This window comes from Felis catus, chromosome A2 (genome assembly GCF_018350175.1).
Source record: "Felis catus isolate Fca126 chromosome A2, F.catus_Fca126_mat1.0, whole genome shotgun sequence".
NCBI lineage: Eukaryota > Metazoa > Chordata > Mammalia > Carnivora > Felidae > Felis > Felis catus.
Genome location: NC_058369.1, coordinates 20,808,937 through 20,833,235, shown reverse-complemented (window position 1 = coordinate 20,833,235; position 24,299 = coordinate 20,808,937). Strand labels below are relative to the sequence as shown.

The 24,299-nt window shown below is 51.4% G+C and overlaps 1 protein-coding gene across 11 annotated transcripts in view; it reads left to right on the top strand.

The window, feature by feature from the left end:
- Positions 1 to 24,299, top strand: part of POC1A (POC1 centriolar protein A) — a 101,195-nt gene that overhangs the window by 12,424 nt on the left and 64,472 nt on the right. For 8 of the 11 annotated variants that reach the window (XM_045051020.1, XM_023249402.2, XM_019822527.3 and 5 more), the window contains 5 exons: positions 16,802 to 16,886; positions 17,854 to 18,025; positions 18,401 to 18,580; positions 19,486 to 19,593; positions 20,794 to 20,909. In XM_045051020.1, coding sequence (XP_044906955.1) covers positions 17,865 to 18,025; positions 18,401 to 18,580; positions 19,486 to 19,593; positions 20,794 to 20,909 — 565 coding nt within the window. In that variant the 5' untranslated portion in view covers positions 16,802 to 16,886; positions 17,854 to 17,864. Of the gene's footprint in view, positions 1 to 13,177; positions 13,516 to 13,585; positions 13,777 to 16,801; positions 16,887 to 17,853; positions 18,026 to 18,400; positions 18,581 to 19,485; positions 19,594 to 20,793; positions 20,910 to 24,299 lie in introns of those variants that run through there. The other 3 variants (XM_019822531.3, XM_003982293.5, XM_019822556.3) reach the window with 3 other exon arrangements.

The window sequence follows — 24,299 nt, the reverse complement described above, 5'->3', positions numbered from 1 at the left end:
TCTCAAAAGGGTGTGTTGAAGTCCTAAACCCTCAGTACTTGTCGATGTGACTTTATTCAGAAATAAGGTCTTTGCAAATGTAATCACGTTGAAATGAGATGATACCGGATGAGAATGGACCCCAATCCCATGATTGGTGTCCTTACAAGAAGAAGGAAATTTGGATACGTAGGGAAGACAGCCACTTGAAGAAGGCAGAGAGTGGGGTCATGTGGCCCCAAGCCAGGAACTCAGGGGCTACCAGGAGCTGGAAGAGGCCAGGAAGTGTCCTCTTCTAGAGTCTTCAGAAGGAGGATGACCCTGTCGACACCCCAGCTTTTAAATTTGGGCCTCCAGAACTAGGAGAGAATCATTTTTTGTTGTTTGAAGCCACTTAGTTTGTGGCACTTTGTTACGGTGGCCCCAGTACCCCTAGCTTCTATTATGATCTCCATTGCATGAGGAGATGAGGCTCAGAGAGGTTGAGCTCCTGCCCACAGCTACACAGTAAGTCAGTGTTGTACCTGTGATTGGAACCCAATCTGCATAACTCCAGCCTTTCCCTCATGGACCCCGGAACTATCACCTCCTCCCTTACCTCCATCCCCTGACCCACGAAAGCACACCAATCCCCAGCCTCAGGGGAGACCCATGCCCTCCCTGCTAGTGGCCTCCAATCTTGTTTGCTGGCTCCTAGACTTTCCCAGTGTCCTGGCTTCCCCAAGCTCCAATCCTACCTACCTACTCTTCCCTCACCACGCCCTGGACCCCAGCATGGCCTCAGTCCATGTGGGAACTCTGGTTGCCCCACAACCCAGCATCCTGCCACCCTTCCTGCCATCTCCATGAAGTCATATCTCCCTGCAGCTGGACCCCTTTCCTCCAAACAACCCAGGCCACTCTGTTCTCAGACCTCTCCCTTTTCTGAAGGGGCTTCTTGGGGGCTGTCCTGCTGGGACCTCCATGCTCTCTCTTTGCCAAGCACAATACCCCCGGACACTCAGACTCCTGTCTTACCCCAGCTCCTTGCCAGTGGCCATAAGACCAAGCCAGTGAGACCTGGCATTTCTCCTTTCCCATGGGTCCCTGACCCCCAACTCTGTCCCAGAACTCCTGAATTCCTACACTTTGCTGAGAGGTGGCTACCACCTCTCCCCAAAGAGGAATAGCCCCCTGGCCGATGTCACCCCCATGTACATCCCCTTCACCCTGGGCTGGTCACCTGTCACACTTAGGGCTTTGCCCAGTCTGTCCAGTTAAGCACCTCCTCTGAGTGCTGAGGTTTCCAGTCTCACAGAGTGGTCCTTATGAAGGGGAAGGCTGCACCCCTCGCTGGCACACCAAGCCTCTAATACTCCCCTGCTGCCTATAGGATGGAGGCTAAGTTCCCCTGCGTGGCCTTTGTGGCCTTTCCTGCTACTGTCCAGGCTCCTGTGGGCAGCAAGTTTCAGACAGACGGTGTCTGGGTTCTAGTCCTCTCTGCAGTAGGGCCTTCCCTGGTTCCCTGCCCCCAACCCGCTTGATCCCTTGCCTTTACCCTGGCCCAAGGGCCAAACTGACACTGCCCAAAGCAGGTGCAGATCTGTTTGGCCAAATCTGACACAGGCCTGGCATGATCTGGCAAATCCTGTGTCGGCCTGGTTGAGAGAGGAAAGGAGGGCAAGGCCATTACTTGCCTGATATTGTGCTGACCTTCCCTGGACAAGCAGAAGTTTGCGTAAGAGAGGTCACCGGAGTCCCTGTGTCCATGTGGCATAGCAGGACACCAGCACATGCAGGGTGTAGCAGCTTGTGTTGGCGCCCTTCCTGGTCCCCTCCCTCTTACAACTTTCATGCACACAAGGCCGACTTCCTTGCTGGTACTCCAGGCCCTGTGCAGAGGGCGTTCTTCCCCCAGATGGCCCGGAAGTGCCAGGCCTGCACCATGGCTATCGGGAATGTGAGGATAAACCCCTTGTCTCCCTTATCTTCAGGTGGGAGGGCCCCAAGGCACGTTCTGCATTGTGTCCCAGAGCTCTCCCATGTAATGGGGCCCCGGTCACCCACAGTGGCCATCTGCTTAATAACATACTTTTCACTGGCTGCTTTCGTTTCTCTGTGTCACTTCCCCTTGCCCTACTGACTGCTGTTTCCCAGAATCACCTCCCAAATAAATTACCCCTGAATCCTTTCTCGGGGCGAGCTTCTGGAAGAACCTAAACTAAGATATGCAGCAAACTAAGATATGCATAAAGAGTCTCACACAGGCACACATACACATGCAGCAGACACATACAGCCATGTAGAAGTGCTCAGTGACACGGCCAGGCACATGTGGTCAGTCGTACTCAGACACACACACATATGCGTGTACACACAGATACGCTCATACTCCTAGACACACGGACACATCCTCAGTCATGACGCAGACACGTGCACACACAGCTAGGCACACACCTGTGTCCGTTCCACGTGTGCTAGAGAGGGGACCAGAATGAATTGACCGGACCCTCCCTCCAGAAGCACAGAGATCCTCAGAAGAAGACCCAGGCCCGGTAGCCACAGAAGCGGAGGATCTGGCCTGAAGGAATCTGAGCAGCTTGAGCCCCATGGGGCCCGGAGGAGAAGCAGCCTTTCCTTCTACCTGTGGAGGGTGGGGGCATTTGAGCCAAGGGTAGAGGGTAGGATTTGCCCTGAGGGCTGAACACTGGGGTGTCCCAGGCAGAGGGAATAGAGTAGACCAGTCACAAGGGTGGGAAGGTCTGGCCCATGAGGTGGGATAGGGTGCAAGGCAAGGCTGGAGCAGGGACAGAGCAGATGGGCTGTGGAGAACCTTGCCTTATTCTGACAACCAGAGGGGAGCCATGGATGGGTTTTGACTGAGGGAGCACACGGCAAGCCCCAGGGAATACTGACAAGTGTAATCATTTCCACATCTACGTCAAACCCCTTCTCGCCTCCTCGAGGACCATAAGACAAGTCCCATCCCCTCTGGAATTCAGTGTCTCCCTTGCACAGGTGGATGCTCAGGCCCCACACATATGAGTAATCTGTTGGGGGGTGAACCTACCTGGGACCCAAGGATGACTCACCACAGGAGGCCTTTGTCACCTGGGTGAACCTCTTGGCTCCTGGCAGCTGGGATGGGCGGGGCCAATCCCCAAGGAGCAGGGGAACAGATGGGTGGAAACTAGGCAGTGGAGGTGAGTCCACACCAGGCAAGCTTGTCACTGCTCACCTTAGCCCAGAGGAGCTGTGTATCTCTTCCATCCCATAACTTGCCCTTCTGGGGCCTGGGATGCCATTTCTCTGTGGAAGACCTGCTTGTCCTTGAACCCCCCTTCCCACATGCCTCCTCCTGGAAGCCTCCCATCTTATCCACAGAGGGACACCCCAGTGCTGAGCTGGATGGAACCCCTCAGAGGACACTCACTGGGCTCAGCTTGCTTGATGGCTCCTTCTATCTGATTCCCCTGATGAGCCAGGCACAAGGGCTCCTGTGTACCTGACCCTCCATAATGTAGTGATCCCAGAATAGGGCTAGGCACACAGCTGGTACTTCACAGATGCTTGTGGAATTGAATTTCCTGGTACCAACCTAATAGAAAGCCCTTCTCTCTGAGTCCGGGCATCACTGGGGCCCTTGAAAGGGTTTCCCAGTGTCGCTTGGGTCCAGTGAGTCGGGTGACTGAACTGTCAAAGTTCTGGTGACCTTTCCCTGTGTCAGGCCAATGATGAGTGCCCAGCACTGCACTGGGCAGGGTGACCCAGCAGGGTATGGTTCCTGCTCTACTGGAGCTCATGTTCCCCAGGAAGATGCACAAGAAAGCAATTGCTCATAAGCACCCTGGAGGATGAAGGCAGGAGAGGGTCCCTGGGGTGGGCCCGGAAAGAGGTGTCTCTGAGGGGTTAATGTTCAGGCTGAGACCTGAAGGTCCATGCATGAGACAAGCCATGATCTCAGAGAAGGGCAGGCCAAGCAGAGGAAACAGTCAGTGCAAAGGTCCCTGGGAGGGTCTGAGCTTGGAGTGCAGGAGGCCAGTGTGACAAGATGAGGAAGGAGAGACAAAGGAGGTCTGGCTAGGCTTGCCTCCAGCCACTTCCCTCAGGGAGTCTGCCCAACTACATCCACCCATTGAGACCAGAAGGGCCTTAGAGGTTCCCTATGGATGTCCTTATTGGACAATAGGGAAACTGAGGCCTGAGTTCCCCTCAGAGCAAGTTGGGACCACAGAGCAAGTTGGGGTCAGAGTTGAGACTTGTCTAGTCTTTGGTCCCTGGCCAGAGCATCATAGGTAGGTGAGAGCTCCCATTGAAGGCAGGGCAGGGCTGTCCTGGTCCCCACTGTGCCCAGGGCTTCTTGGTGAGTTACCAGGACCATCACATAAGAATCACCCAGACCCATGGAGTCAGACTCTACAGCTGGCCTGGAAATCGGCATTGAAACCAACTATACCCTGGATTCTGGAAACCCTGTGCCCTAGGCCCTCTGAACAAGCTCACACCCTTTGATGACCAGCTGGGAGACTCTTCTACAGTCCTGCTTCTTTTTTTTTAATTTAATTTAATTTAATTTAATTTAATTTAATTTAATTTAATATTATTTAATTTTTTAAATGTTTATTTCTTTTTTTTGAGAGACAGAGACAGAGACAGAGAGTGAGTGGGGGAGGGCAGAGAGACAGGGAGACACGGAATCTGAAGCAGGCTCCAGGCTCTGAGCTGGCAGCACAGAGCCCAATGTGGGGCTCGAACTCATGACCCATGACATCATGACCTGAGCTGAAGTCAGATGCTTAACCGATGGAACCCCCCCAGGTGCCCCTCTACAGTCCTGCTTCTCACAATGATGGGTGATGGAGGGGGGACATGAAACTACAGGATACACTGGAGCATATTCCTGACTATCAGCATGACTTGGAGTGAACTGGTCCATCATCAAAACATTAATTTGATATTAAAAAGATATTAGAAGAGAAGTAGATGCCAAACTGACTTGACTAAGATAAAATATGAGACAACAAAGGACTTTCTAGCGTGGGGCCAGTCACTTCGGGACTCTTTTGGCCCCCATCTCTGCTTGTTGGGGGTTAAAGTCTTAAGACCCTTTTAAGTTACACTGGGGCCTGAACTATGTAAGGGTTCTTAGTTTTTCCAATATGTGTTAGAATTAAAGGTTCTGGCTGTGCAGGCACACAGACTTGGGTTCTGATCCTGGCTCCCCACTTACTAATTCTGCACCTCAGTTTCTCCATCAGTAAAATGGACAAAATACTGTATCACTCCTGGGGTTGGCACTAAGACTTCATGTGGCATTTGGGGTACAGTGACTCTGATATATTAAAGTTATCAGTTATTTTATTGCTGACCTTATTCGAGGCCAGTTCACTGCACTGCAATTCAGGATTCCCTGGAGGGGGGAAATCCAATTGCCTTCTGACTCTGGGCCCCTGACCCCAGCTTCTCACTCCAAATGCTCTGGGGGCAGCCAGCAGAGTCCTGCTATGGGGCCCAAGGGGCTGTGGCCTGCATCTTCCCGTCCTGCCCCACATCTCTGGAGTTGTGCTGGTAACTCCAACCACCCCCACTCCTCCAGCTGGGCAGTGGGGCACCAGGACAAAGAGTTACCTTGGCTACTGTGGACTGGGTCTATGTTCCCCGTGGCCTCACCAGAAGACTGAAGTCCAAAACGCTCAGTGACTTGCCTAAGACCACAGAGTCAATTCATAGTCTGGGGCTGTGCTGTCCAATACAGTGGCCACTGGGCACATATGGCTGTTACATTGAAGTTAATGAAAATTAAATATAATTTACAATTCAGTTCTTTAGGCACAGTGGCCACATTTCAAATGTTCAATAGTCACATGTAACCAGTGGCTACTGTATTAGTGTAGATGTAGAGAACATTTCCATCATCACGGGAAGTTCTCTTGGTCACTCTGGTTTAGAGCAGCTTGGGCCCAATGGCCTCACCTGGGGATCTTGTAAGACACTGGTACGTGGCCCCACCTGCAAAGGTTCTAAATGGCAGCCAGGGCTGAATACTGCTGCTCTGAAGCCCTGTCAGCATTATCTACCAGGAAGGTTCTCACGTTTGAGTTCAGACCTTTGATGGCATTTGCACCCCACCCCCAGCCCACCTGTGCAAAGCCAAGGCCAGGTGGCCTCAGTTTTTTGGGGTTTGTTCTATCATAGCTGGGCTGCCCTGGGTCCTTCTCTTTTCCCTGGACAATGTGAAGGGGAGGGCCAGCATCTTCCAAGGGGTTGCTTGGGGCTGTGAGAGTGAGGGCATTGGTCATGCTCACGGGAGGACTCAGCACACAGAGGCGTCCACATCTGACTTGAGTGGATGGTGTGGCGTAGTGACTCTGTATCTTCACACCTCCTGGAAACTGGTCCCAGATCCACTGACATCACTGTCCCCAGGAATTGCCATAGCAGCTCTAGTCATGCATTCACTGTTTGCAATGTGGAAGGACAGGCTCAAGGTGGACACTCACCTAGAGGGACACCCAGTGTCCCCACGGGTGTGGGCTTCTTACCAGAGTGGCCAATGCTGTTGGATGGAGGAGTAGGCCTGAGTGAGGACGAAGGCTTGTGGCCCCTTAAACCCCTCCTGCTTTGGGGTATGGCCTGTATTTAGAGAAGTTTGGCTTGTAGGGGTGTGCCATTTCCACATAGGGTAAGACTAAGGCCCAGAACTGCAATGAGACTTCAGAGGGAAGGTCCTCCTGCAGGGGTCACTCCCAGTCCTGATAGCGTAGCCTCATCTGTGAGGGGTCTCTTTTGGCTCACCTCAGCCCAAGGAGGGGACAGACATGTGGCTAGTCCCCTGACCCGTTGAAACTGTTCCCCATGATTCTTGTCAACACTTGTGTCCTTATAATCTGGCCCTACTTCTGAGGCCATCCACTTTGTCCCTGGTCTCCAGATACTCCACCCTCAATCCTGTCACCAGACCTTTGCCTAGTCTGTTCCCTGCACTGGAATTGTGCCCACCCTCTCTCCTGTCTACCTATGCCCTCTTTGTGCTCTGAAGTTCAGGTTTTCCTGCCCCCACAGGGAAGCTTTCCCCAATTACCCTAATCCCTTCCCCTTCTCTCCTGCTGAGAACAAGTCCCACCCTTCACAGACCTCATTACCTTTTCTTTTATTTTTTTAACGTTTATTTATTTTTGACAGAGACAGAGCATGAGTGGGGGAGGGGCAAAGAGAGAGGGAGACATAGAATCCAAAGCAGGCTCCAGGCCCTGAGCTGTCAGTAGCACAGAGCCTGACACGGGGCTCGAACTCACAGACCACAAGATGATGACCTGAGCCGAAGTTGGACGCTCAACCGACTGAGCCACCCAGGCGCCCCAGACCTCATTACCTTCTGTGAGCAATCTTGTCACGATTCATTTACTTAATTGGCAAATATTTACTGTGACCCCACTCTCTCTGGGGCCCTGTGCTGGGTGCAGGAATATAGTCACATCCTTTCCCTGGAACTGATGTTCTTTTTCTTTTTTTTTAACATTTATTTATTATTGAGAGACAGAGAGACACAGAGCGTGAGCAAGGGAGGGGCAGAGAAAGGAGGAGACACAGAATCTGAAGCAGGCTCCAGGCTCTGAGCTGTCAGCACAGAGCCCAACACGGGGCTCCAACTCACAAACTGTGAGATCATGACCTGAGCCAAAGTCGGTCGCCCAACCAACTGAGCCACCCAGGCGCCCCTGGAGCTGATGTTCTAAGAGGGGAGAAGATAACAAACCATCAAGTCCAGTGTGCCAGATGGCAATGCCACTTGTGGAAAATAAAATAGAGGGAAGGCAGGCTGGCATTTTAAGCAGGGTGGCCAGGGAAAGCCACACTGAGAAGGTGACATACAAACAAAGTCCTGAGAGGAGTGATGGGTTGAGCCAAGTGGACACAGGGACAATAGCCAATGCAAAAGTCCTGAGATGGGAGAACACTTGGCACATTCCTATTCAAGGAACAGCAAGAAGACCAATGTGGCTGGAGCAGAGGCAGTCAGGGGAGAGAGGTAGGAGCAGAGGCAGAGAGGTGTCAGCGAGATTGTGGGAACAGAGGAGGTATGTGATGTGGTTGAGGTCACAGTAAAAAGTCAAATGTATTAAGTGGCAGCTCAGTATCCAGCTCTGATACTGATTAATAGCTCACGGAATCCTTCCTCCCCCATTGTGGCAGGTATGTTACGAGTATTTTACAGTCAAGGACATGGAGGCTCAGAGAGATGGTGTAACTCCTGGTAGGTCACCCAGCATGAAGTTGGCAGGGCCTGGGCTCACCCCAAGATATGCCTGACGCTGGGACAAGCCCTCAGCTGCCGTGCTCAGTTCCAAGCCAGGCGGCAGTGCAGGGCTGAGTGACAGAACTGATGGGGCTTTCCAGGCATGGGTTGGACTGGGCTATGCAGGTGGGTGTGATCCCTACCTTTCCTCCTGCTTTCTCTGCCCCACCCTGAGGTGTTGGCTTTTGGGCAGGGGGTCTGGGAGTGATGACAGGGGGACCGTCTCTTGCAGGGGTGCCTACCCATGGGCTTTATACCAGGATAGAAACATTCTTGCCACAAGGGGGCTTGAAAAAGAAGCTCTCTTCTAGTCCCCCTCAACATTGAGGCCAGCAATGTTGGCTCCTCCAACGTTGAGCAACTTGAGGGACTCCCCCAACATGAGGGACTTAGATAGAAATGGAGTCCAATCTGATGGAGGTGGCACAGGGTGGGAGCTATTCAGTCAAACGGGAGGCACCAATCTTGGTTTATGCAGGTTGTGCCAGTGGTGGATCCTGGCTTGTCTCTATGGCGTTGGCGGAATGTGGTGTTGCAGTTTTTGGAGACTAAATGAGCCAGAGTGGGTGGGGCACCCCCAGCTCCTCTTCTGATGGGTAAGGATAGAAAATAGTGGGATCTGGAAAGACCAGGGAGGATGAGTAAAATCTTAGAGTGCCTGTAACTTTGAGCAAGCGTGACATTTGAAAATCATTTTACAAAAGGGTTTCTCTAAATTCAGTTTTGTAGACTGTGAGCTTCTATAGACCAAGGGTGTTCCATAGCTAAAATTATACAAACAAAACAACAAAACAAAAACAAAAAACACTACCAATAACAACAATAAAAGAACTCTGAGTTTAATGGATAGATTTTTCTGTATTTAATTTTTTTCCTTAATTTTTTCACCTTAAGTGTTTGCATAGCAGGCAATAGAATAGCTGAATAAGGTGAAGTTGGTGGGAAGACTTGAAAATCATCATTTGAACAGTGTTGAACAACTTCTGGGTATATGAATGATACAATACTTGAATTTTTAAAAATGTTTATTTTTGAGAGAGAGTGTGTGTGTACCACGCGCATGGCTGAGGCAGAAAGAGACACAGAGGATCTGAAGCGGCTTTTGCGCTGACAGTAGAGAGCCTGATGTAGGGCTCGAACCTATGAACTATGAGCTATGACCTGAGCTGAAGTTGGATGCTTAACTGACTGAGCCACCCAGGCACCCCACAGTAAATGTTGTTTTAAGGAGAATTTTGATATCTAAGTTAAATGAACCTGAACATTTGTAATGTAAAGAAACCTATGCCAAATCACCTTGAAAATGAGATTAAATGTATCTCCGTTTCTTCTTTATGGCCCCAGACTTTTCAGGTCCAAAGGAGAGATCCACTCCTCTCCATGCCAGCTATCTACATGTGCCTTTTTCTGAATATGTTCTGGTTTGAAGGTCCACGTAGACACCACCTTAGGTCTCAGGATGTAGTAAGAAACCTCAGGGCCTGGCCAGATCCTAATCAGTGTTGGAGTCTGGCCAAACTGGCCTGTCCAGGGGAGGTGACAGAAGGTTCCTGAATATTGCAAAACATCCGGTCCAGGTCAGTTCCAGGTTGGGAAGATGCCCGGAGCAGGGCTGAAGGTCTAGACAAGGACAGCCTGGACTTTCCACAGCATAAAGTGAGCAGGGATGGCCTCTAGTGGCCAGACCCCTAGAAAGTCTCCTTCTCTTTTATTTTTTAATTTTATTTTTTATTTTAATTCTAGTGTAGTTAACATACAGTGTTATATTAGTTTCAGGTGTATGATATAGTGATTCAACAATTCTATACATTATTCAGTGCTCATCGTGGTAAGTGTATCTCTTTACGTATTTCACCCATCCCCCTACCCACCTCCTCTCTGGTAACCACCAGTTTGTGGGGTTTTTTTTCTTTGTTCTTTTGTGTGGTTTCTTAAATTCCACATATGAGTGAAATCATATGGTATTTGTTTTTCTCTGTGACTTATTTCACATAGCATTACACTCTCTAGATCCATTCATATTGCTGCAAATGGCAAGATTTCATTCTTTTTGATGGCAGAGCAACATTCCATTGTATAAATACAGCACCTCTTCTTTATCCATTCATCTACCGATGAACACTTGGGCTGCTCCCATAATTTGGCTATTGTATATAATACAGCACTAAACATGGGGAGAGGCCTATATCTTTTCAAATTAGGTGTTTTCGTATTGTTTAGGTAAATAAAAATATGGTAGTTCTATTTTTACTTTTTTGAGGAAACTTCTGTTCTCCACAGTGAGTGCACCAGGTTGCATTCCCATCAACAGTGCTTGAGGGTTCCTTTTTCTCCGCATCCTTGCCAACACTTGTTGTTTCTTTTGTTTTTGATTTTAGCCATTCTGACAGGTATGAGGTGGTATCTCATTATGGCTTTAATTTGCATTTCCCCTATTGATGAGTGATGTTGAGCATCTTTTCATGTGTCTGTTGGCCATCTGTATGTCTTCTTTGGTGAACTGTCCATGTCTTCCACCCATTTAAAAAAATCTTTTTTAATATTTATTCTTTTTTTTTTAATTTTTTTTTTCAACGTTTATTTATTTTTGGGACAGAGAGAGACAGAGCATGAACGGGGGAGGGGCAGAGAGAGAGGGACACACAGAATCGGAAACAGGCTCCAGGCTCTGAGCCATCAGCCCAGAGCCTGACGCGGGGCTCGAACTCACGGACCGCGAGATCGTGACCTGGCTGAAGTCGGACGCTTAACCGACTGCGCCACCCAGGCGCCCCAATATTTATTCATTTTTGAGAGAGAGAGAGAGAGCGTGAGTGAAGGCGGGGCAGAGAGAGACAGAGACACAGAATCTGAAGCAGGCTCCAGGCTCTGAGCCATCATCACAGAGCCTGATGTGGGGCTTGAACCCATGGACTCGTGACATCATGACCTCAGCTGAAGTCGGACGCTTAATCAACTGAGCCACCCAGGCGCCCCCAAATTATTTTTTTAATGTTTATTTATTTTTGAGAGAGAGAGAGACAGAGCACAAGTTGGGGAGGGGCAGAGAGAGAGGGAGACACAGAATCTAAAGTATGTTCCAGGCTCTGAGCTGTTAGCACAGAGCCCGACGTGGGGCTCGAACTCATGAACAGTGAGATCATGACCTGAGCCGAAGTTGGATGCTTAACCGACTGAGCCAGCAGGGTGCCCCCTTCCACCCACTTTTTTTAAATGTTTATTTTATTTATTTATTTATTTATTTATTTATTTATTTATTTATTTATTTATTTATTTTTTAATGTTTTTATTTATTTTTGAAGGAGAGAGAGACAGAGCATGAGTGGGGGAGGAGCAGAGAGAGAGGGAGACATAGAATTTGAAGCAGGCTCCAGGCTCTAAGCTGTCAGCACAGAGCCCGATGTGGGCCTCGAACCCCACGAACTGTGAGATCATGACCTGAGCTGAAGTCGGACACTTAACCGACTGAGCCACCCAGGCGCCCCTTAAATGTTTATTTTTGAGAGAGAGAGACAGCGTGAGCACACAAAGTGGAAAGGGGGCAGAGAGAGAGAGAGGGAGACAGAATCCAAAGCAGGCTCCATGCTGTCAGCACAAATCTGGATGTGGGGCTTGAACCCATGAACCCATGAGATCATGACCTGATTCTAAGTTGGTCGCTCAACTGACTGAGCCACCCAGGCGCCGCTGCCCATTTTTAATTGGATTATTCAAATTTTTGGTGTTGAGTTGTATAAATCATTATATATTTTGGATACTAACCCTTTTTTCAGATATGTCATTTACAAATATCTCCTCCCATTCAGGAGGTTGTCTGTTAGCTTTGTGGATTATATTCTTTGCTGTGTAGGAAGTTTTTAACTTGATATAATCTCAATACGTTTAATTTTGCTTTTGTTTCTCTTGCCTCAGGAGACATATCTAGAAATGTCTCCTTTTCTTTTAGAGATGGAATTTTTTTTTAATTTTTTTTAACGTTTATTTATTTTTGAGACAGAGAGAGACAGAGCATGAACGGGGAAGGGGCAGAGAGAGAGGGAGACACAGAATCGGAAGCAGGCTCCAGGCTCTGAGCCATCAGCCCAGAGCCCGACGCGGGGCTCGAACTCACGGGCGGTGAGATCGTGACCTGAGCTGAAGTTGGAGGCTTAACCGACTGAGCTACCCAGGCGCCTCTAGAGATGGAATTTATAAACCTTCTCAGGTCTGAGGAGTCCGGAGAAGGCCAGGCTGCATCACGAATTCCCTCCAATTATTAATGGGTAAACTGACGCCTGGAGCAGAGGTATTCCTCTCCCCCATCGCCCCCGCCTCCCTCAGGTCACAGGTCACACAAGGAAGTAGCAATAACAGAATAGAATCTAGGTTTCTTCACGTATGAATGTGATTCAGAGTGACTGGTGTTCTTTTAAGTTGACACTTGTTTGTTTTTCTTAATATTTATTCCTGAGAGAGGGAGAGATTGTGAGCGGGGAAGGGCAGAGAGAGAGAGGGGTACATTGGATCTGAAGTGGACTCACCGCTGACAGCACAGAGCCTGATGTGGGGCTGGAACCCACCCAACCGTGGGCTCCTGTCTGAGCCAAAATCAGACACTTAACAGACTGAGCCAACCAGGCGCCCCTAAACCAACACCTGTTTTAAGTTCAGAGGAGCGAACCATTTAAAGAATCTCTGAGGGGCGACTAATTGGATCTTAAGGTATTGGAGGAACACCTGGCTTCCGGGGCCCTTTAAGAGGACAAGGCTACAACGACCCACGTGTCCTCCGCTTCCGGGATACTTGCTACAGGTGGTGAATCCCGGCTCACCCTCAAGGTATATTGGGAAGAGTAGTTCCACTTTCCGGCCGACGCATGGCGGCGGCCGTCTTGAAACTGCATTTCCCAGAAGGCTCTGCTTACCGTCTCAGGAACCGGGCTATGGGCCGGTGGACAGAACTCCTCATCCTGGGTTTTTAAATTTCTCAGGGGATGAGTGACGGTGGACAGAGGCCTTTGGCGGCGGTGTTCGTGGGCTGCCTGGCATGTAGGCGCTGCGCGCTGACACTGTGGAACCATCCACACAGCTCTGCTTCCGGCCGGGGGCAAAAAGCAGAGGCGCTGCGTCTCCTTTAATCGTCGTGGGCGGGGCGTGGCAACGCGACCCGCGTTGCTATTGGCGGCGGTTGGGGGCGCGGAAACTGAACCTGCCGCAACGGCCGACGCTGCCTCGTCCGGCGCCTTGGGCGCCCCGGGCCCGCCATGGCTGCGCCCTGCCCTGTAAGTTTTTGCCCGCGGGTCTGCCCGGCCTTACTTTCCCCGCCCGGACTGTGGACGCCTGGCCGGGGCGACGGCTTCGAGGGGGAAGCCGGGTTCCGAGCCAGTTCTCTCCGGTCCCAGTTTACTGTCTGTGCAGGGGGCGCTGGGTGGGGACACGTAGTGAGCAGCTTCTGCGTGCCAGACACTTTGCGGGCTCCCGGAGCCGACCAACCAGTCCCTGCTCCCAGGATTTGCATCCTAGCGGAGGAGACACTGGTACTGGTATGTTCCAACTGGAGGTCAAACCTGGGGTTAGCGCAGGGCCTCCCTTGGGCTCAGCCTCGCCATCCTGAGCAGTGGATAGCTGGGTATTGGCCAGTTTAGCGTACCCCTTTATCGGAAGGGGCAGCCTAGGTCTGCAGCATGATCTGGGCCCGGCGCCCTGAGTCTAAGGTTCCTCCAGAGGGAAGCACTCCAAAACTCCTCTTTCTGGCCTTTGGGCTGGGTTGAGAGGAAGACTGGGTGGTGCCTGTTGGCACCCTTAGGCGTGTGGGGACTTGAGCAGAGGGCCCAGGCATAGGATCCAGGCGTTTTGACCCCTAACCTAGTGCCCTTCCCTTAAGTCCCTCCCCACTTCCTTCCATATATAAGCCACCTTTGGGGGAGATGAGGAACCACAGAGCCTGGTGGGATGAGGTGGGAAGGGTGTTGGGAGGTTTCAGGGGCCCTCTGGTCAGAGGTGGATCTGAACTTGCTTCTTCCCGCTGAGCCTAGAGGTGAGCATTATCTTACCCTTGTTCTCCCAAGAGGTTCAGGTGAGGCAGTTGCTGTTCTGTTGGGGGCCCTCCCCCAGCTGCCACTCCCTTTCATGTTGAAAAGGGGACTCTGGCAGGTGTGCTGGGGGTGGAGCTGGGCACAGGGCCTTTATTCTGGTTACAGCTCTGTGGAGGTGGCTATGGCCTTGCTCTTTCCCAAGGACATTTTTCCCCCCAAGGGGAGGTTTTGTGGGCCTCCCTGGTGTCCCTGAAGTGCTTTTTTGAGGTTTCTGATATTTGGGGTAGGAGGAGATGTTTGCACAGCAGGGCTGTGATTCTTCAAATGCTAAGAAGCTGCTGTTGAGTGGACAGTCTCTGGAATATTATCTCCATGTCTTCCTAAGCAGTGACCTAAACTACTGCTTTCTTGACATTGGGCTGAGTGGAGATGATGGAAGCGGCCCTTGGGGCCTGTCCAGGCTGACCTTTGGGTTCACAGTGGGACTGAGGGTACGGAATCTGAATCCTGAGATGCAGGTTGCTGAAAGACTCCCCATTTTCTCTCTTTGTTTCTTTTAGAAAAATAGCCTTATTGGAATATTATTCACGTGCCATAAAATGTACCCTTTTAAGATGTAAAATTCATTAGTATTTAGTACATTCACATTGTTGTCCAATAATCATCACTATCTAATTTCAGAACATTTTTGTCACTCCAAAGGGAAGCCTGTACTCATTAAACAGTCACTCCCCTTCTCCTCACCAATCTAATTTCATTCTCTATAGATTTGCCTATTCTGGACATTTCATATAAATGAATCAGACAAAATGTGGCCTTTTGTATCTGGCTTTTTTCACGTAACATTTTCCAGGTCCATCCATGTTGTAGCATGTCTGTTTCTTCATTCCTTTTTACTGCTGAGTATATTCTATTGTATGGAGAGATCACATTTTGTTTACCCACTCATCTCTCTTTTTTTTTTTTTAAGTGTTTATTTCTTTTTGAGAGAGAGAGAGACAGAGTGTAAGCGGAGGAGGGGCAGAGACAGAGGGAGACATAGAATCCAAAGCAGGCTCCAGACTCTGAGCTGTTAGTACAGAGGCCGACATGGGGCTTGAACTCACGAACTGTGAGATCATGACCTGAGCCGAAGTCGGAGGCTTAACCGACTGAGCCACCCAGGTGCCCCAACATTTATTTATTTTTGAGAGGGAGAGCATGAGTGGGGCAGGGCAGAGAAAGGGAGACAGAATCCCAATCACGCTCTGCACTGTCAGCACAGAGCCCAACTCAGGGGGCTCAAACTCATAAACTGTAAGATCATGACCTGAGCCAAAGTCAGACGCCCAACCAACTGAGCCAACAAGGTGCCCCTTTTTACCCATTCATCTCTTGATGGACATTTAGGTTTGCCCACGTTTTGGCTATTATAGATAATATTGCTATGAACACTTGTGTACAAGTTTTTGTGTGAACATGCTTTCAATTCTTTGGGGTATTTACCTAGAATTTGATAACTTTTTGAGGAACAGTGAGATTTTTTTGTTTAAAAAAATTTTTTTTTAATGTTTATTTTATTTTTGAGAGAGACAGAGACAGTGCAAGCAGGGGACGGGCAGAGAGAGAGGGAGAATCTGAAGCAGGTTGCCGGCTCCGAGCTGTCAGCACAGAGCCTGACGCAAGGCTCGAGCTCACGAACTGCAAGATCTGAGCCGAATTCAGACGCTTAATCGATTGAGCCACTCAGGCGCCCCGCAAAGTTTTTTTCCATAGTGACTTTTTCCATTTTTTGGTTAAGATTATTTTGTCTGTTCTGGCTGTCTCACATTTTCGTATGAATTTTAAGATCAGCTTGTCAATTTCTGCAAAAAGTGGCCCCCGAGATTTTGATAGGGACTGTGTTGTATCTGTAGATCAGTTTGGGAAGTATTGCATTTTAACAAAATTGTTTTTTAAACTGTGACCATGGATATTTTTGCATTCATCTAGGTCTTTTAAAACTTCTTTCAATGAAGTTTTACAGGTTTTACTGTGTAAGCCTTTATTTCTCTTGTTAAATTCTTTCTTTCTTTCTTTCTTTCTTTCTTTCTTTCTTTCTTTCTTTCTTTCTTTCTCTTTCCTCCCTCTTTCCTTTCCCCCCTTTATTTCTAGATTTTTTTAAAAATTAATCTCTCCATCCAACATGGATCTCAAACTTATAGCCCTGAGATCAAGAGTCATATGCTGTACTGACTGAGCCAGCCAGGCACTCCTCTTTTTAAATTATTTCGAAGTATTCTTTCTCACGTGTCATAAATAGAATTGCCATCATTTTTCAGATTGTTCATTGCTGGTGTATAGGATCGATATTTGTATGTTACTTGTGTTTATATCCTGCAACCTTACTTAACTGGTTTAGTTTTTTTTTAATGGATTCCCTAGGATTTTCTATATCCAAGACCATGCCTTGAGCATTTTTTAAACTCTTCCTATTATAGGAAGAGTCTTGGCCCTGGGGTCAAGCCCCATCCTCCTCCACATTTTCACTCATTTGACCCTGGCTGTCCCACAGGAGGACCCCTCGCTGGAGAGGCATTTTAAGGGCCACCGAGATGCAGTTACTTGTGTGGACTTCAGTCTCAACACGAAGCAGCTGGGTAAGAGGAGGCGTCTTTTCCTAGGCCCTAGCTTATGAGCTGAGAAGGCTGATTTTCTACCTGGGAGGTGTGGTGTGGGGGAGGTAGGGCACAGTGAGAACCCGGGTGCTTTGTCTAGACCTGCAGCTTCAGCTGGTCAGCTGTCTGGGTGCTGGGGGCTTTGTGAGCTTCATTCTACATGGCAGAGGTTGGGGGCCTTGCCAAGGTCACATAGGCTTTGAGGGTGGGACCAGCTTCTGGGCTTTTCACTGCATATATCCCAGCCACCTTTTGGGTCTGGGTTACGGAATAGCCCTAAACAGTGCTTTCTTTTCCTTGGGTCCTCCATTCTGTTGTCCATAGTATTATGGGAGCATCCAGGAGAAGGGCGTGGAGTAGAGCCGGGTACGCCTCTTCTACCACTGCCCTTGCACACCAGCTGAGTACCCCTGCTCTTTGGCCGCTTGGGGATTCATACACAGCTGTCATGGCTGCAGCTTTCTTGTTTCTGTGGACAAGGCTCTCCCTTCATCCTGTGGTCAAGGTCCTCTCTCAGAGGCTGTTGGCCTTGTGATCAGTGTAGATTAAGAGCAAACTGAAGTTATTTGACCTGTCTTGGGGATCGCCAGGCTTCTGATTGATGTGGGCACTCTCAATGGTAAAAGGCCCAGTTGGATTGGACTGGCTGCCCTGTGTTGGGAGGACTTGCTCTCTAGAGCCCTTAGGGTGTGACTGTGCGGGGGCCCTGTGGAGGATAAGTTTTCTCAGAGGCCATGGGTTGCAGCCCAGGGCTGGCATGTGAAGAGCATCTCTTGGTCTGGCTCCCATGTGGGCCTGCTGCTTGGGGAGCTGATGACCGGTAGATTCTCCAAACACCAGCTCAGTGGTCACTGGAAGTGTGGCCTGTCCCCTGCCCCCTTACCCCTTTGTCTTGCTGGAGGCTCAAGGCCCACTGGACCTGAGGGTCACAGCGTCCCTACTTTCTCAGCCAGCGGCTCCATGGACTCATGCCTCATGATCTGGCACATGAAGCCCCAGTCACGCGCCTACCGCTTTGCGGGCCACAAGGATGCTGTCACCTGTGTGAACTTCTCCCCTTCGGGACACCTTCTTGCCTCAGGCTCCCGAGACAAAACTGTCCGGATCTGGATACCCAATGTGTGAGTTATAGACGTCGAAGGGCTTATCTGAGCTTGGGGCCCTGGTCCCAGAGCTGTCCACACTCAGGTCCCCATCCTGGCTCTGGACTTACGTAGTGGGACATCTGCTCTGCTTCTGAAGAGGTGCCATCAGAAGCTGGAGCTCCAGCTGGGCCCCTCCCCTTGGTGTTGGGAGAGGGATTCTGGGCTTACCCCAGCCATTCTGGAAGGGGTCCCATCTTGGTGCTGTTCACACATGGGCAACATGTGGGGCACGGGTGCGCAGGCCTGTGTCAACTTGGAGGGGCTCCCGAGGAGTGGGGAGAGCTTTGATGTGCTCATGGGCCCTTGTGTCACTGTTACGGGTTTCCTGAGTTGGAGTACCCACTCCTGCAGCAAAGGCGAGTCCACTGTGTTCCGGGCACACACGGCCACAGTGAGGAGTGTCCACTTCTGCAGTGATGGCCAGTCTTTCGTGACAGCCTCTGATGACAAGACAGTTAAGGTGTGGTCGACTCATCGCCAGAAATTCCTGTTCTCCCTAAGCCAGCACATCAACTGGGTCCGCTGTGCCAGGTGAGCATTGTCCTGTTGAGACCTGGAGCTTGAGAGGTACAGAGATGCTGCCAGGTGCCAGTATCATGACCTTGGGCAAACACTTTCACTACTCTTTTCTATTCCTGCGTCTCCGCTTCCTCATCTGTGAAGTGGGAACAAAGACGTTGTTACATTGTAAATTATTGAGAAGCTTTAAGCTCAGAGGTGACAAGTGCATTGGTCCTTTGCCAGCCGTGATTGGCCGCCCCGACAACTGTGCTGATGAGGCCCAAAGCAAGTCAGAAGGGGCTGTTTATGAGCACTAGCTACAGCAGGATGATGTCACTGCTGCCTCTATACGTTTTCTCTTCACTCTTCATGGCAGCCCTGCAGGCTAAATGGTGTCGTTCCCATTATGCTGATGAGGATGCTGAGGCCCGGAAGAGTACGGTTTCTGGTGGGGTTAATGGCAGAGCTAGGGTTTGAATCTGAGTCTGCTTCTCAGAAGTTGATTTTGCTTGAGCTGCCGGTTGGGGATCCAGGCTTCTGAGGGGGCTGGTCTGGAGGCCAGCTCTCCCTTTTGTGTGGCGGGGGGCAGTATGTAGATTCGGGGGGCCTGGGAACAGGATAACGGGGCTGATGGTGGGCTTTGGACCACCTTCATGCTGCTAGCATCAGGGGTCACCCCACGCGGTGTCGTATGCCACGTGCAGTGCTGGGGGCTTGCGCGCGCAACGCTGCTCCCTGCTTCCCGTGAGGTGGGCGCCATTCTTACCCATCTCACAGAAGGAAAGCCACTTGGCTGGGATCACTCAGGGTCAGAGCAGGGTGTGTGGCTTTGGCTGGTTCTGGGATTGGGGGGTGGGCAGTGCAGAGAGGTGGCTGTGGAGGATAGTTGTGCAGCACCCATGACAGTGGTGTGACTTGTGCCCTGCCTGGTTCAGGTTCTCTCCCGACGGGCGGCTCATTGTGTCTGCCAGTGATGACAAGACTGTCAAGCTGTGGGACAAGACCAGCCGGGAGTGTGTCCACTCTTACTGTGAGCATGGCGGGTAAGTCACCAGACCCTGTCCACCACCTGCAGGACCTAGTCGTGAGGGGCCCCAGTGGCCTCATGTGGAACCACGTCTCTGCTGCTCTCTGTCTCTGAAGTTTTTCCTATGTGAATGGGAGGTTCAGCCTCACTCCCATCCCCACAGATAACAGGAGTGTTTAACTTCAAGGCCTATAATTCTTGGGGCCTCTTTTTCCCCTTCATTCTCCAGTTTTCCAATTGTGCCCCGTCTGTCTGAAAGCAGGTGAGCCTGGACCCTCCTAAATCATGTTAGTATGTCACCTATGGTGATGGTTTTATAAAGGAAAAAGCTTGTCAGGTTCTTGTAAGTTCTTGGAGGCTATTCGTTTTTTTTTTTGTTTTGTTTTGTTTTGTTTAATTTTTTTTTTTCAACATTTATTTATTTTTGGGACAGAGAGAGACAGAGCATGAACGGGGGAGGGGCAGAGAGAGAGGGAGACACAGAATCGGAAACAGGCTCCAGGCTCCGAGCCATCAGCCCAGAGCCTGACTCGGGGCTCGAACTCCTGGACCGCGGGATCGCGAGATCGTGACCTGGCTGAAGTCGGACGCTTAACCGACTGCGCCACCCAGGCGCCCCTGGAGGCTATTCGTTTTGTGCCACATCACCAGGAGAGGGACTCACCTGCTCTGGGCTCCTCAGTGAACCCCAGCTTCTGCCTCCTCAGGCTGGGAGCCCCAAGGACAGGCTCCTCCTGAGAGCTGGCCACGATACCACTCTGGGTGTTACGTGTTGGTATATTGAGGGCCCTTGGCCTGTCTCTTGGAGATAGGTGAACCAGCGGCCCTGGGGCCCTGTTGGCCCTTTGGGACTGGGCCTCAGCTGGCAGGGCCTGCCCTGCCTCCTGCTTTGATGAGGGCACCGGCTCTAACTCTGAAAACCCCTGAGCCATCAGCTGACCTTTGGGCTGAAGACACTTTCTCTACTTGTATTTAGAAGTGGATGCTGGGATTTGCTCCCTGGTGAGGCTACTTCTGGTCATTGCTAGCCACTGTTCTCACCCTCTCCTTGCTATTCCTTGGCCACCTGGTAAAGAAACAGGGCAGGAGGGAGGTGTTCTGGGTTGAGGGGACAGCCTGAGCAGGTATGCACGGGAGGGAAAGTGCTGGATGTTTTCAGGTCTGTTCTGAGCCAGGACAGCCCTCCTATAGCCTGCGGTGGCCCCTGTCTTTCCAGCTTTGTCACCTACGTGGACTTCCACCCCAGCGGCACGTGCATTGCTGCTGCCGGCATGGACAACACAGTGAAGGTGTGGGACGTGCGGACGCACCGGCTCTTGCAGCACTATCAGCGTGAGTGTCCACGAGCGGGACTGTGTGGGGCCAGGTGTCGGGCTCATTGCCGTGGTGCTTAAATGGGCCTGAGGATGGCCCCGGTCAGTGGGGAGAAGTCCCAGGCCTGCTGGGATCTCCAGGGGCGAGTAGTCCGTGTTGTGGCTATGCCGGTTTTTTTAACGTTGGCCAGGAGGTGAATCATGGCACTACCTGGCATCCACCAAGCCCTTTGGTGCCTGCTCACGAGCTGCCAGGGTCTCATATGTACTGCAGGGCTGGATGAGGAGCTCTCAGTGGGTCTCCGGCCAGGGCTCTGCTCAAGCACCACTTCTCAGGGGCTGCCCGTGCTACTGGCCTCCAGGGCTAACTCAGGTGAGGGGGCCAGGTCTGTCAAAAGAGGTCAGTGTGTGTGAGGCCTTGGCCACTTTGGGCCTCATGATGTCCTCCACTGATACGGAGCCATGAGCCATATGGAGGGTCAACTTAGGCTAGAGGCCAGGACGCAAGCCCTGGAGTTGTGTCCCCTGATCTAATTGTAGCCCTTGGGAGGCAGAGCCGCAGGCATTCCACGTGGGCCGGCGTCAGGCTCCAGCTGGGGGGCAGGGCAGGAGCAGACTTGGGTGTGATTAGGAGGCGCGAGCTGAGGGTACTGGAGTATGGAGCTGTCTTGAGAGCAGGTGTGACTGGGCATGGCCATGTGTCACCTCAGTGGTGGGGATGGAGCCAGGGAAGGAAGCTGGTGAGGGGCCACGGGAGGAACTGGAGGCTGTGCAAGAAGCAGATGGAGGGGACCTTGGGGGCCTGGGGCCCAGACCAGGGAGGGGCAGAGCTGGAGTTGTTTGAAAAACTGTGGTTGTTGACTTGGGACTGAGTTTAAAGTCCATGGGCCACTTCGAGAATTCACACCTGAAGATGGGAAGGACGCATCTGGACAAAGGTGTCGGGCTTGGGGTTCAGAGCTCTGCTTTAAGCCCTTCCTAGCTGATTCTCAGACTGTGAGGACAGCACTTTCTTGAGGTAACCAAGGGAAACAGACCTCCTAAGAAGGGAGAGAGGCTCCTGGTCTTAAGAAGCACATGGTGGAGGGTGGGCTCTGCAGCCAGCCTCAGCATTCCTAGTTGTGTGACGTTGGACAGGTCACTTGACTCCTCTGATCACCCTGGGACAGTGATAGGGCTTCTCTCACAGGTGGCGTTGGGAGGGTAATGAGTTGGTCCACATGAAGAACTCAGAGAGTGCCTGGCACAAAACAGAAAACAAGCACTATGTTGATGATGATGCTGTTGTTGCCAAGTCTTGGTTCTGGGGTCTGGTCTCTGGGCAAGGTGAGCCGTCAGTCACGGCTTGCGCTACCCTACACCACCACCAGGTGGCAGGGGCCAGCTGCATAACTGGTTCCTTTCTCTACAGTGAGCCCTGGGGTTTGTCACAGATGCCATTTCAGACAGAGCTTCTAGAACAGAGCAGAAGGTCTACCCCGTCCTTGGAGACCACGCCTCTCCTTCCCCTCCTTCAGGTTTAGAGGCCTCTCTCTTTTCTCGGCCAGGCCTAGATTGGAGATTGGGCACATGTACGAAGTTGACTAGGCGAAGTTTGGCAGGTGCAAAGGAGTGCTGGGCAGAAAGGCGCCTCTGAGTGTGGGGTCAGGAGAGATGGGAAGGTTAGGAGCATAAGCTGTTTCCGATCTGTAAAGGGGGTAGTGATAGTACCTTATGGGGTTTGTGAAGATCTGTTGGGGGAGTCCACATGAGAATTATAATAGAGTGCTGGAAATATGGTTTGTACCACATAAGACTTTTATTATTACTTATTATTTTGTACTACATAAGTCTTGACACTGCAGGGAGAGGATCTCTAGGTGACCCTGGGAGGGTCCAGCCTCACCTCTGATGGATCAGGAGCCTGGGCCTGGTTGGTGTTTGTGGCATGCACCAGCAAGTACCCATTGGGGAGGACCTTGAATGCCGTACTCTGGATCATGGTCCCAAAGATACAGCGGCAGTGGTGGGACTGTCCCATGGTTTGCAGAGTGAAGGTATGTCTGAGAGGACAGCAGTGCTGAGAGCCTATGGGAGTGGGAAGCCGGTGTGTCTGGGTGAGGGCTGGGCATCCAAGTAGGGCAGGAGTCAGGCCCAGGGGATGGGTTTTGGAGATTGAGTAAAGTCAGAAGTTGATGCTGTGGGTAGGGGGCCATTCCTGCGGCTTGTGAAGGGCTCAGGCCATATCCTGGATCCCTGCGATTGAGGAGCCATGAAAGGAAAGGTCCACAAAGCAGTCAGTGTGAGGGGTGGGAGCCCCCTCTCCCATCATGGGAGGGCTGAGGGGGGCAGAACCAGGGGTACGGAGGAGGGCAGAGTCTCCCAAAGAGGGTGGTCAGGAGGTGGAGTGATGCAGAGCGGTTGAGGGGGGTGGCAGGTGCTGGAGAGAGGTCCCTGGGGTTTTTGAGGGAGCAGGCTTGGCAGTGGGTGGGGGTGGGAGTCCGTGACTGGCAGGGCTGAGGAGGTAGTGGGAGGGCTCAGGTAGCATCAGGAGCCAAGTCCTGAGGGGACCTGGGGCACATGAGGTTGACAGGCTCTGCGGAGAGATTTCAGTGAGTTTTTGTTCTTATTCTTTCCTCTGTGACAGAGCTACTCAGTGTCTCATTCCTAAGCCACCCCGATATAGATCAGAGACCTCGGGTGGCTTGGAGTACCCCATCAACAACTGGGTTTCCTCAGCTTCCTGCCCAGTGCATGGTGCATGGTACATGGTGGGTATTCACGGTGCCGCAAACTCTTCCCACTACCTCTAGACTCACCCTCTGGGGCTCAAGAAGAGCCAGGTGGATCCGAGCACATTGCTTGGGGGACATGCCCCTCACCCTCTGTGCTGCCAGAGTGACTTGGCTAGGTCTGCTCCTGGCTGGTGGCTCCCCTTAAGAGCTCCATGGCTGAACCTCTACCTGAGAGACTCTCCCTAGCCCCTTAGTAGCAGCTGCTCCCCCACCCTTGGAGGTGCAGGGGCATCTGTTTGGAGGCTGATTCCCCAAGAAGGACTTCTGACCCTTTGACAGCAGACACCTGAGCTACTTTCTGTCTCCGATCCCTGGGAAACCCAGAGGAGAGTTCTTAGGGACACTGTGACACTTGGGGACTCTGGGTGAGAACCAGGCACTCCTGAGTGGGCTTTGGGCACATGAGGCTGTCGGGCTTTTCTGAGACACTTCAATTCATGCTACTGCAGTGTGTGGTCAGCAATCCTAGCCTGCCCGTGTCCAGCTGCCGCATGGTTGTGCTTTATGGAGGACACTTCCTGTCCCGTGTTAGGTTGTTGGGAGTCGCTTTAGGCAACAGCAGGTAGCTGGCACCATTTTTCTCGGGCAAGGAATTTCTTGGCTCTGGCCTGTCACTGTGGGGAGCAGTTCTGGTT